Raw genomic sequence first — 12,553 nt, forward strand, 5'->3', positions numbered from 1 at the left:
ATCTCCATCCCTAATCCAATTAACCGATCCCTATTCTCTCCAGCCTAAGAGTCACTCGGCAAATGAGTTCTTTGAACACCATTTACTTTATCATCATTACAAAATCCTGCACTCTAATAACAATTGTCTTCACATTTCCCAAGGCAAAGCTAATAGGAGCACAAGGGTGGCTTCCCATTTCAGCCTCCAACTTCTCCCCTGCATGAAGGACAGATGTGTCTTCCAGCAGCTGTGAAACTGCTTTCACCCACCACAAGAAGGGGACCTGAGGGGACAGTAGATGCAGAAATCCTTCATCCAGAACAGCCTGTGCACCAGGCAGCAGCACCAGTGCTCTAGAACTCCCTTATACCCACCACAAGCTGGGTGCAATGATCCCCATGGGTCCCTTTCAGCTCAGGATATGCTGTAGTTATATGATTTTAAGTTGAAGCCGGGGGAGGGACCACCTTTGCTGGCCCTGTATTAGCCATGTGCTAGACAGACAAAACCTGGCAGAAGATAAAACACAGCAGGCAACTGGCAGGAACACAGCCAGGGTGAGAATCTACAGGTCTTGGCACTTTCCAGCTCATATATCCCCATTTTGGATATTTACCCAATTGCTTAAGATTGTTCCCAGGTTGATGGAGAGCTCAATTGGAAATCAGGAGGCTTTGGGTCCATTCCCAGCCCTGCCAATTTCTTGATGCATGACCTTGATCCACTTCCTCTCTGCCTTCCCATACTCCCTGTCTATGGAACAGATGTGGTAATTCATGGAGTGCATTGAGATCAAGGACTGAAAAGATCTCTCAAAGGTGAATGGCCATTATTAAATTGCACGAGTAATTGCAATAACAGAATTGCTGAACTTTTTGTGCATCTAGAGACATAAAATCAGACGTTGAGGTTCTTTGAAGTGATGCTTTGGGTCTACAAATGTGTCCAAAGAAGAATACAGCACAGAACAGAGTTTTTCCAGGGTTTGGGGGTGAAGAAGCAGAGCACACTTGCTGAAGGAGAATGGAGCTAACCATTATTTTCTAGCCCATGTTACATGAACAACTGTACAGCACCTTGATGCTCAGGTGAGAGGCTCAAGAGCTGTGAAGCTTGTGGTAAATGGACTGCCAACAACCAAGGGGTGAAGGATAAGACACCAGATAACAGGTAGGATGGTCATCACTACATGTGTGTGCAGATGGTGATTTAACAAACCAAATGGGACTTTATTTTATTCCTCAACAGAAGATTTCAGTTGGGGCTGGGCTGAGACAACTGATCTTTCCTCAGATCTTCGTTCCCTCCCCACTTCCACCTCCTGTGGCAGCGCCCACCACCTACAGCCTCAGAGAAAACACTGCTGTTGCTGCTCATCCGGGGGTAACACATCAGAGGGTAGTTTTTATATTTGTCACTGGGCAAAACTGTACATGTGCCCCAGAGGAAAGTGAGTCACCCAAACATATGCTCACCATGTATGGTTCCTGTCACCCCCACTCCTTAGGTTTTATAAGGCTATGGAGCAACAGAGAGGAGAAAAGGAGGGAGGGAGAAGGCACTTAGTGATGCTCTATCAGATACTTCTAATGATTATAATTAAGCACTCTGAGCTGAAAGAGAGGCAGAAAGAATCGCTCTATCCAGATGGTACATGAACTGCTTTGCAAACCAACCCGAACAATGTCATCCCGACCACACTCAGCCCACAGGAGTGCCAATAATGGGAGCACCTGAGAAGAAAATTGCAGAAGGATGTGGTCATATTTTAGGTTGTGTATTATGCACTGAAGGGGGAAAAAAGAAACAACCCTGGGTTACAAGGACTTTTCATTTGCAGAGTGGAGTGCTCAGATGTTAGGAAATGCCATCATTAGGACTTCCTGTGCCATTTTATTTTGGTCCCCTTGTGCAAATACATTGCGTTTGTCTCTAATTACAAGTTCACATGATATTTTCTCCATTCAGTTCACAGAATGGACTTTGCTTAGCTTACAAGCAATGACTCAGAAGAATGTTTTTATTTTCTCGTTCTTTTGACCAGGTTACCATACTTTATTAACTGTTCAAGGGCTCTCAACCTGTTCTGAAAATAAAATGAACAATTTCCTGCGAAGGTTTTCCAGGGTATTGAACACTGCAGTTGGAGAATGGTGAACAAACCTCCATTTATACCACCCTGCATGGCAGGGTAGCGTGATGCTCCCTAATTGGAACCACAGAAAATATTATGGCCACTGGATTTTGAGTGCCTGAAGGACAGCAAAGGGTCTAGTTCAGGCAGACAGTGGTCTACAGGGAAAAACACTCTCTGTGCCCTACAGCACAAAAAAACAACTTGGGGGAATTAATGCTTGGCTTCATTCTAAATCTGTAGGTGAAAAGTTATGAGCAACAACAATGGAGTGTGCCTAAATGTGGGCAATGGAGCTGGGGAATGTTCTAGAGCACAAGTCTGATGAGGAGCAACTCAGGGAGTTGGGGGGACTCAGCCTGGAGAAAAGGAGGCTCAGGGGGCCCTTGTGGCTCTGCACAACTCCCTGCCAGGAGGGGACAGCCGGGGGGGTCGGGCTGTGCTGCCAGGGAACAGGGACAGGGGAAGGAACAGGAGGAGAGGGAACGGCCTCAAGTTGTGCCATAGGAAGTTTAGATTGCCTATTTGGGAAAACGTCTTCACCCAAGGAGTTGTCAAGTCTTGGCACAGCTGCATAGGGCAATGCTGGAGTCCCCACTTCTGGGGGGATTTAAAAGCCATTTGGATGTGGCACTTGAGGACATGGGTCAGTGGCAGCCTTGGCTGTGCTGGGGAATGGTTGGTCTTCACGTTCTTACAAGGCTTTTTCCAACCTAAATGATTCAATGATTCATTTATAGAGGAGGCTTTCTCTCAGACCTCTCAGAGGGGAGTTTTCCCACTGCACACTCCCCACGCTGTAACCTCTGAGCTGACTCATTAGTTTCATCAAAGCTCTGATCCCTGATGGCATTCCCCAAAACTCACAGCCTTCCCAGGACTTTTCAAACCCCTCATTGGATGCAGCAGTGAAATGGGGACCACTTACCAGTCTGTGCCCTCTGCCAAATACCTGGGCTGGGGCCCCATGGGTTGTGGAGTCTGCAGTTGGTGGCTGAAGTCGAAGCTGGGGTGTAGGCGGTGAGGCTGGACAGACATGCGCTCTTGGGCCCGCCTGTGGGGAGGAGAGCAGCAACAGGGAGGGTCAGACACGAGTGGACGCTGGAATTCCTGTCAAGAATTGGGCAAACCACAAAATCTGGGCTTGTGGACAAGTGTCCAAAGCAAAGCACTCCAGGCAGGTGTAAAGGATGATTGGAAGAGGAACCCAGGGCTGTCGTTCCCTCAAAGCCATCACGTAGTAATCCACTCTCAGGCCCTGTGGCACCCACATACGCTCAGTTTACAGGAGATCCTATTTGCTGGCAACATTCAGAGAAAAAGGGGAACTAAACAACTTGTCAGCAGCTTTGTGCAGTTTGCAGTATTTCCTTTTTTGCTACAGTCAGCCCCACAAACAACACACAAGGTAAAACATGCCCCTGCTTCAGCCATGATCCATCACCATAAAGAAGCTGCAGGTTGTCTCGTCTCCTGTGCAGTCCATAAACTCCTGGGGAACCTCATTCATAACCAGATTACTCACGAGTGACTGAAAGCAGAATTAACTCCCACTGGCCTTTGCCAACATGTCTTTGGATGATGGACAAGCCAGGCTGGGTTCCAGATCCTTCTCCCTCTGCTTTGCTGCCATTGCAGGCAGGGAAAAGAAAGTGCTAGAAAATACAGCAAGGTTTTTCTAGGGATTTGAGTCTCATTATTACTGCTTATTTGAACTACTCAGAGGAAGAGCGTGTGCTGCTGGATCAGTGCCCACATTTGGCAAGAGACAAGGTGGATGCACAAGCAGGATTTGCATTACAGACAGACTCCTAACCTTTGCTTCCTGAGAAGTTACTTTATACCAGTGGAACCATCACAGAAAAAATCTCCAGGAAAAAAAACCAGGGCAAATAGAGCAGGGAACTGTCAGGTAAAAAACTCTTCATGCAGCCTCAGTTCAGAGGTTTCACTCTCAAAGGCATAACCTAGATTCCCATTGCTGGGACCTCCTGCCCCATACCTGTAAGGGTTCTGACATCCTGCTCCATTGCAGCTTTCAGAGACAAGCACTGGGACTGGGCAAGAGGTTCCTGCCTTCTTCCACACCACAGCCCACTTGCAAATACAACACTAACAGCTCTTACCAAAGCAGACTCTGCGTGGAATTGTGCTCTGTGCTTTTATTTGAATTCAGCTTATGACTAAGAGATAAACACTTGTATCATCAGTTTCTCAGCCTTGAACATACTTGCTACCCAATTATTAGCTAATCATTAAATCCACCTAAAATCCAGCTTATGCAAAACAAAACAATGATGAGAAGAACATACAATTTTCAGTCAGAAAGGACATGGAAAGAAAGGGTTTTCTATCCATAACATTCTTTCCAAATGAAGCATCATTGCAAAGTCTCATCCTCTGATTCTTGATCCATGGGTACAGCCCACAAATAGCTTCCATATGTTTCCAAAAAAAATCACTCCTCTCTCAAGAAACACAATCAAGACAAGGCCAGGCATCCTTTTCCATCTCTGCTGAGTTACAGCAATTCTCTCTGCATTTGTCAGCTCAGTGTGGATTTAGGATGCTCTCTGTGACAGAGTGTGCTCCAGGTCAGTGGCATCATTCCCTCACAAAGAGGGAAAGCCTGCCAAACCCTGAGCAGCAAGACCTCCATGTGTATAACCTGGTGAGAGGTGGACACAGCCTCTTGCATGGTTCTGGAACAGCAGCTACAAGGATGTAGCTCAAGCACTCAGAGACAGGAAAGGTCCCCGACAACACCATCATGATTCTCCTAGGAGTGACAATAATGGGACACACTAGAGGAGCACAGTTGGGATCCCCGCAGGAAGGGCCCGCCTTCAGGTGCAGCCTGCCCTGCAGCCTCCCTTCCAGTGGGTGCATTTTCAGGGCACACAGATGAGCTTGAGGAGAAAGCCCAGCACCGCCAGCGCTGCCGGGGTTCCACAGGCGACGTGAGGCTGGCGCGGCTTCTCCACATCCCTTGGGAAGAGCGGGGTCCCCTTACCTGGGATGGGGCATGAGCCGGCGGTGCTGTGCCTCGAGGAGCTGCTGCTGGAGGAGGTATTGCTGGTGTAGCGCCTGAGGTAGGAAGGAGGGCCCGGCGACGTCCTGGAAGGGCAGGGCAGGCACGGGCGCCAGGGGCTGGTGCAGGGGGCCGCTGTGCTGGTGCGCGGGGGCCATGTGGGGAGCCAGCCCCGGCTGCGGCTGCACCGCGTGAGGCAGGGCGAAGTCGGCGGAGAGCTGAGGCTGGGGACCCAGGTGGAAATGCCGGCAGGAGGTAGCATGGGGATGCTGAGACCTTTGAAAGGGAGCACCTGGAAGAGAAGAGCACAGCGGTCACGGGGGCCAGCAGCGGCCAGGGAAGACCAGCCCCGTGGTCGCCCACCCGGGGCAAGGGTTGGGCGAACGGCTGTTACTCTCCGCTTCCAGAAGGTTTATAATAAAAAATACAAATGAAAGAGAACAAGTCAGTCAAAGCTGATTACAAGAAAAAGTGCTGGTTTTGACTAATGGCATTTCTCCTCCAAGAAAACATTGGAGCCAAAACATAGATTTGGGTTCAAAGTCTCTTTTTGGCTCCAAGTTGAAGTGTGCACTGATGAAAACTGCTTCGAGCTTGTTTTGGCTTTCCTGTCTTAAACAGAAAAAGAACAAAAGTCTTAATAGAGCCTTCAGAGATAGAAAAAGGAGTGATGTTTTTTAATTAGAAGAGAGGAGATTCAGACTAGACAGAAGGAAAAAATTTTTGTGCTGAGGGTGGTGAGGCCCTGGCACAGATTGCCCAAGAAAGACATGGATACGCCATCCTTGGAAGTGTTCGAGGTAGAATGGAGTTTGGAGCAAACTTTGTCTAGTGAGAGATGTCCGTGCCCATGGCAGTGGGGTTGAACTACATTACTTTCAAAGGGCCTTTCCAACCCAAACCATTCTGTGATATAGACTCAACACTCTAGAAAAGGAAAAAAACGACAAAATCTGCTTTCTAAAATATTTGGGTTTTGGATATTATCTCACTGATGTTTTGATGCTTTCCCTGAATTGCAGGCTTTCCCTGCAAGTAACTTCTTTGCCTCTCTAAAAATGTCTCACAGGCAAGAAAATAATCTCTGCTCTAAAAAATCGCCTCACACTGACTTCAGGATGTGAATGAGACAACTTCCACCTCTGAGAGCAGGGATGAAGGCCCTGTGTGCTTGCTGAGATCCTTCAACAACCAGTCCTCACGAGCTGCATGCAGGGAAAGAGCAGCTGCTGGAAGCACAACAAGGGCTGCTATGAGACCGGTCATGAAGCTGATGGGAATGAGGAAGAAATGAGGTGTGAAAGATATCCATAGTGGAGGCGTTTTGCAAAACATCTGGCACTGGCTTGCACCTTGCTCAAGATCCTCTCTTGGACAGGCCCTTGGCCCAGTCCAGTGTGTTAATTCCTACATTCCTGGAGCATTTACAGGCATCATGCAAAACTTTTGGCTCTTAAACTAGGGAAAGAGTCAACTCAGAGATGAAAGATGGGACTCGAGTAAGGCTATTAGAGATGCCTCCTTGCTGAGAATCAGCCCCAGCATGAGGCACCTGCCCTTTTACACTTTTTGCACACCCCATCTACCTCTTTCTGTTTTCATCTTTGTGAATGGTACAAAATATCCCAGAACAACAGCACCAAAAGACACTATGCCACCCCAAAGCACAAGCATGCACATCATGCCTTCTTCACCCAGATCCCTTCTGCTCACATCTCCCTGGCAGGCAGGGCCAGTCCATCACAGCAGCTCAGGGAGTCCCAAGCAAGCCAGATGCCAGCAGGAGAAACAACAGGAGAGGGCCTATCAGAAATGGATGGTTTGCAAAACTGTGCATAATCACACACAGCATCTCTTAAATACAAAGTAATCCTCCACAGTGCCCCTCTGAGATAGAGCAGGTTACACAATATGTGCCACCCACAGCAGTGCTTCTCGAGGTGATAATTTCCCCTGCTGTCAGATAACAGCATGATTTGACCACGATATTAATTAAAACCAGAGGTGGTGGGATCAGACCTGCTGTTCCTCAATGACAGAGCTGCAAACCCAGGCCAAAGAGCCACTCATATACCCTGTTCCCCTGCAGGTTGTATTTGTTGCTGACGGCCTGGCCCAAATTCACCACACAGAAGTACAGGCTGAGCAATGAAATGGGAGTCCTGCACTTCCCTGGCCCATTGCTGAAGGGAATTGTGAGGAAAAGCCTCCTGACTGCTGTGTGTGCTTGGTACTTGCCAGGGAACTCGTGGTGAATTGCTCAACCTCTGATAGCCATGTGTCCTCCCAGTGCAGAACTGCTGCAGCAGGTGACAGGTGAGCCATTCAGCACCCCCAGACCTCCATGGGGCCTGAGGACAAGGTGTCAGAGCTGCTAAAAGTGCTAAACCCTCTGCACACATCAACACACCAGCTTGTGCCACCAGGCTGCAGTTCAGCTGTGTTTCCGACAAAAATGTCTTGGGGGGATACAAGACAGTGAAACTCAGTGAAACTCCCCCACATTTGCTGGGACATATTCTCTAGCACATAAGTAAAGCAGAGAAAGCCTGTCTGTCATCTCCTATGACTCTCTTGTCTCTCAGTGCCTGGTGTAACCTCAGCCAGCAATTTCCAGCTTTTACTGAGTCTTGGGAACCCTGATGTAGTTAAATGTCTGGAGGGCCTTTGATGACAGAGCTACGGTGAACTAGAGAACACCAGGTGGGCAGATCAGCTGGTCCTATTTCTGATTTGGATTTTGCTTTTCATACAAAGACAGACCTTTCCCAAGGTCCAGAACATTTGAACTTTATCTGTGGTATGTGTGCAAGAAGATATGCAACGCTAATAAATCTGAAAGCAAAAGCCTAACTCATTTTGTTTTGGTACAGAGTCAATTTGCCTTATCTTTAGGAACTAATTAAATAAAGCAGTTTTCACTACTTTTTTGTTAGTACCTACTGGTTCAGTGATGCATTTTCCTTTATAGGAATAACATCATCAAGATGTGACCGAGACCATACGATTAAATAAAACCCATCAATTTGTCTTAACACAACACATTACCCCATGTAGTAATTGTTCATTCTCTTCAACTAATCCAATTGCTGATGAGGATTTTTACAGCAAACCAAAGACTTTGGGGAATACTTCAGCAATCCTATGCTTATTAACAGTTATCCAATCACACTGCTGGCATAACCAAGCCAGTCTGCAAAACAAAGAGCCAATCCTCACTAAGCAGGGTGCTGGTGAGCCCCAGAAAGCCATGGCAAACAAATAACAACTCAAAACAGAACATTATGGTTTTTAAGTTATTTATTTTTGGGTTTGCCCTCTCCTGCTCATTGCATCTAGAAGCAAAGGGCCCTGATAGGGATTACTTTTCAAGTCCACATTTTGGTCTCAGGTACACAAGGTAAACACAGTGTTAGCCTGCAAACATGAGCTGAGCATCCTTGTCCAGGTAACTCACCAGAATCAACACCAAAAGCAGGTGCTCATCCCTTTGAATCCCACAGAGGTTCACACATAGGAGTTTCAGAGAATCACAGGATTGTTACAGTTGTAGAAGTCCTCTAAGACCAGCGAGTTCATTGACCCAGAGTCATCATGTTCACCACCAACCCTTGCCCCAGGTGCCACATTCATGTGACTATTGAACACTTCCAGAGGTGGGGACTCCACCACTTCCCTGAGTGCCTCTTCCAAAGCCAGACCACACTTTCTGTGAAGAAACTTCCCCCAATACCCAACCTAAACCCCTCCTGGAACAGTTCAAGGCCATTTCATTTTGTCCAGTCCCTTGTTCCTGGGGAGCAGAGCCTGACCCCCACCTGCCTGCCCACTCCTGTCAGGGAATTGTGGAGAGCCAGAAGGTCTATTCATGAGTATTCTGCTAGCACATCTTCTCCTTCTTTTCCAAGCCACACGTGTGGTCCTAGATCACATTTACATTGAAACCAACAAGCATAAACATTGCCCATAAGGTACTTCAAGAAAATTGGATTCACTGACTTAATCTGGTTTTTGCCTGGATAGCAATGTCTGCCACAGCGGAGACTAATCCATGACTAAAACCAAGACCTGATACCACATTCCAGCTTTTGTTTTCACTCCCCAGTACAAGGGCAGAGCTGACATTTTCATTAGCCAAGCTTTGGGGACATTTCCACAGCAAAGATAATGAGGATATAAAGTGTGCCTATCGTGCTCCAGAGCCACTAAGTGGCTCCACGATCCTTATTCCCTATCACCTGCCCAGTGGTGCCCACATGAAGGCAATGTTTCTCTGGGAACAGCAAGGCAGAGACTTTCTTTCAGCTCAATGAACTCAAGTTTTGGTCCTCATATCATAGAAGGATTCTCCTCCCCCATTGGTATACTTTGATTTTGCAGGAAGAGAGATTAGCCAGATCTTGGATGGTTTTATGGCTTACCCTTCATGTCCAAACACTTGCCTTCTCCAGCCCAGGAGACAATCACAAAATCCCAGAATTAAGGTTGGAAGGACCACTGGAGATCATCTAGTCCAACCCTCCTGCTCAGACAGAGTCCCTAGAACACATTACTCAGGATTGTGTCCAGCTTTTTCATATCTCCAGGGAAGATTTTCAGGGAAGTCGACAGAAGCAATACAGTCCTCACCAACCCTAGAGAGGCTTTTGTGCCAAGGCCAGCCTGGAAACAGCTGTGGCTGTGCCCAGCCTCTGGTTGGGATGAGAGGGCCAGCCTCCTGTGTGAGATTCATTGACATGCTCTCGGTGCCTTGAATCATTCCAGTTGCTCCTATCTGGAGCTGTGGAGGACTGATTGCCCTGGGATCACTGTCAGGCTGCCCACCAGCCAAAAATCATTTTGTTATCCTGACAGTGCTTCCTTCCATTTAAATGCTGTTGCTGTAGCAGATGATGACAGCTCAGAGCAACAATCAGATCAGCAGCTCTGAGATGAGCGATGCATCACATCTGTGTCAGCAAAACAGGTGACTTACTCCAGTTTTGGGCAGTTTTCCTTTCACAGGTTGAGGCCAAATGTCCTCAATATGCCCCCATACCCACCTAAGCTATCAGCATGGACAGCCCTTGTTGCCTTACACTCAGCTAAGCCACAAAGATAGCTAATGCTTCAATCGAGATACTCCAGGACTAAAAGGTGCCTTGCAAGCCTCAAAGTCTGTGATAACAGATAGAGGCAGAGACAGGATCTGCTGGAGAAATGAATCATGTCTTGGGCAAGCCAGGCTATCTGTGGGGTGGGAAAGAGAGCAAGGTGATTCTCTAGCATAACTGGGGACAAGTGTGACCCAAAAGAGGCTGTGTCACCTTGTGATGGCGTGGGACAATGTGGCCAGGGATGTCTTTGGGTGATCACCAGCAACATCTCCCTGCCTTGTGTGATGCTCTGCTGGTTGTTGCTTCCAGTCCCCTTCAGCTTCTTCAATCACATTCTAAAGCCAAGTTCAGCACCAGGGTTCATCAGGTGGAGAATCAGTACTTGGGTGGTTCCTGCCACTGTCAGAACTCAAGTGGCTGCCCTAGCTGGCCTGGCTGTCCTCTGCTGCTGTGATGGATGCTGCAGCTTCACACTGTGGTGCTGAAATCTGGGTCTGTGTGACACCCCACTGCCCTGGGCCTCTACAGCCCACAGTACTCCCCACAGACACACGGTCACACAATCATACAATCATTGAATGGTTTGGGTTGGAAGAAGTCTTTGAAGGTCCTCTAGTCCCACCCCCTGCCATGGGCAGAGACACCTTCCACTATCCCAGGCTTCTCCAAGCCCCATCCATCCTGGCCTTAGACACTGCCAGGAATGGGCCCCCACAGATTCTCTGGGCAACCTGTGCCGGGGCCTCCACACCCTCATGGGGAAGAATTTCTTCCTAATATCTAATTTAACCTACTTTCTTCCATTTTGAAGCCATTCCCACTTGTCCTGTCACACCAGGCTTTTGCCCCATCTTTCCTGTAGGTTCCCTTCAGGTTCTCTTCAGGAAGGGAATGAGGTCACAGTGAGGTCATTCTGAAGCCTTCTCATTTCCAGGCTGAACAATCCCAATTCTCTCAGCCTTTACTCATAGCAGAGGTGCTCCATCCCTCTGATAATCTTGGTGACCTTCTCTGGACTGGGTCCAACAAGTCCCTGTGCTTCCTGTGCTGGGAACCCCAGGGCTGGAGGCAGCTCTTACCTGAGTGTGGCAGAGGGGCAGAGTCACCTCCTTGATGCCACAACCTCACAGAATCATTTAGCACAGTAGAATACAATAATACAATCATTTGGGTTGGAAAAGCCCTCGCAGATCATCAAATCCAACTGAACACTGCCAAGCCCACTGCTAAACCCCATCCCCAAGAAAATCCTCCACAAGCCCGCGGGGAAGGGTGCTTGACAACAATTTACAAAGCACCCAAAACACTTATCTGGAAACTGACATTACAGGCTTCAGCCTCAGACTGAGGAAGGTACAAATTTGTTTTTAGAAAGCCAGCAGATGATGCAGGCATGTGGACAGATGAACCTGCTCGGCTGCTCGCTGCCGTGCCGTTTCCACCCTTCCCTCTCGCGGGCGTCAAGCACGGCGGAAACCCGCGGGGAAACTCAACACATCCTCCTCACCACCGCTTTCTCACTTCCACGGCTGCTGCTTGGCTTTGTTTTTTTGTTTTTTTCCTTTTCCCCCCCTCTGTTCTACAGTTATATTTATTGTTTCCATACATTATATGAAGCAGCACAGACTTTTTTTCATTAGCAGAAATGTTCCTTTGCACCCCCGGGTGAGCCCTGCAAATTTTAAGTTCATATATTTTGGCAGGCTGGTAAGTGACATCAAGTCACAGAAATGTACAGGTCTGGTCCTAGGTGCTTCTGCCACTGGGAATTATCCTTTAGCATCAGTCAGGGTTTGACTACATCTAGGCACATGCATATTTATCCACCCAGCAGTATTTCAGCCAGAAAGGCTCAAGGGATCTGTGTGCTCGTTCAACACTGACCCATCTCTGAGATGCAAAGCCTCTGGGTAATCCCTGCAGTGAGACAGGGGATGCTACAGGCTTTAACAAGAGAAAAACCCAGAAAGCAGAACTATTTCCACCTCCTCTCCTCAGGCAATAGCTCTCCTGATGCAGGCCACTGGTAAGGGACACGGGATGGGGATCAGGCCTGGAGCTGGCACTGGGATAGGTGTCTCGAGCAGACAGCTGCAGCCCAGGCAGCCCAGCCGCCTCCCAGAGGAAAACAAAATCTGTCTCATGCTGTTAAGCTGCCTGCAAAGCACGTGAACATTTCCCCTGGGTAAGGCAACCTGGACTGCTCATTGAGGCCTCCGTGGTCTGTATCTCCGGGCTGGGGGTGTCAGGGAGGCTGGGGCTGGCTCACAGCCAGGCCCCATCGTGGCACAGGGAGACGGCACGGGCTCC

At 48.3% G+C, this 12,553-nt stretch overlaps 1 protein-coding gene across 2 annotated transcripts in view; it reads right to left on the reverse strand.

The window, feature by feature from the left end:
• Positions 1 to 12,553, reverse strand: part of RNF165 (ring finger protein 165) — a 54,373-nt gene that overhangs the window by 10,329 nt on the left and 31,491 nt on the right. For both annotated transcript variants that reach the window (XM_015615500.2, XM_015615499.2), the window contains exons 2-3: positions 5,130 to 5,439; positions 3,045 to 3,170 (exon numbers count right to left, since the gene is read on the reverse strand). In XM_015615500.2, the coding sequence (XP_015470986.1) occupies positions 3,045 to 3,170; positions 5,130 to 5,439 (436 nt within the window). The remainder of the gene's footprint in view (positions 1 to 3,044; positions 3,171 to 5,129; positions 5,440 to 12,553) is intronic.

The sequence above is a fragment of the Parus major genome, chromosome Z, assembly GCF_001522545.3.
Source record: "Parus major isolate Abel chromosome Z, Parus_major1.1, whole genome shotgun sequence".
NCBI lineage: Eukaryota > Metazoa > Chordata > Aves > Passeriformes > Paridae > Parus > Parus major.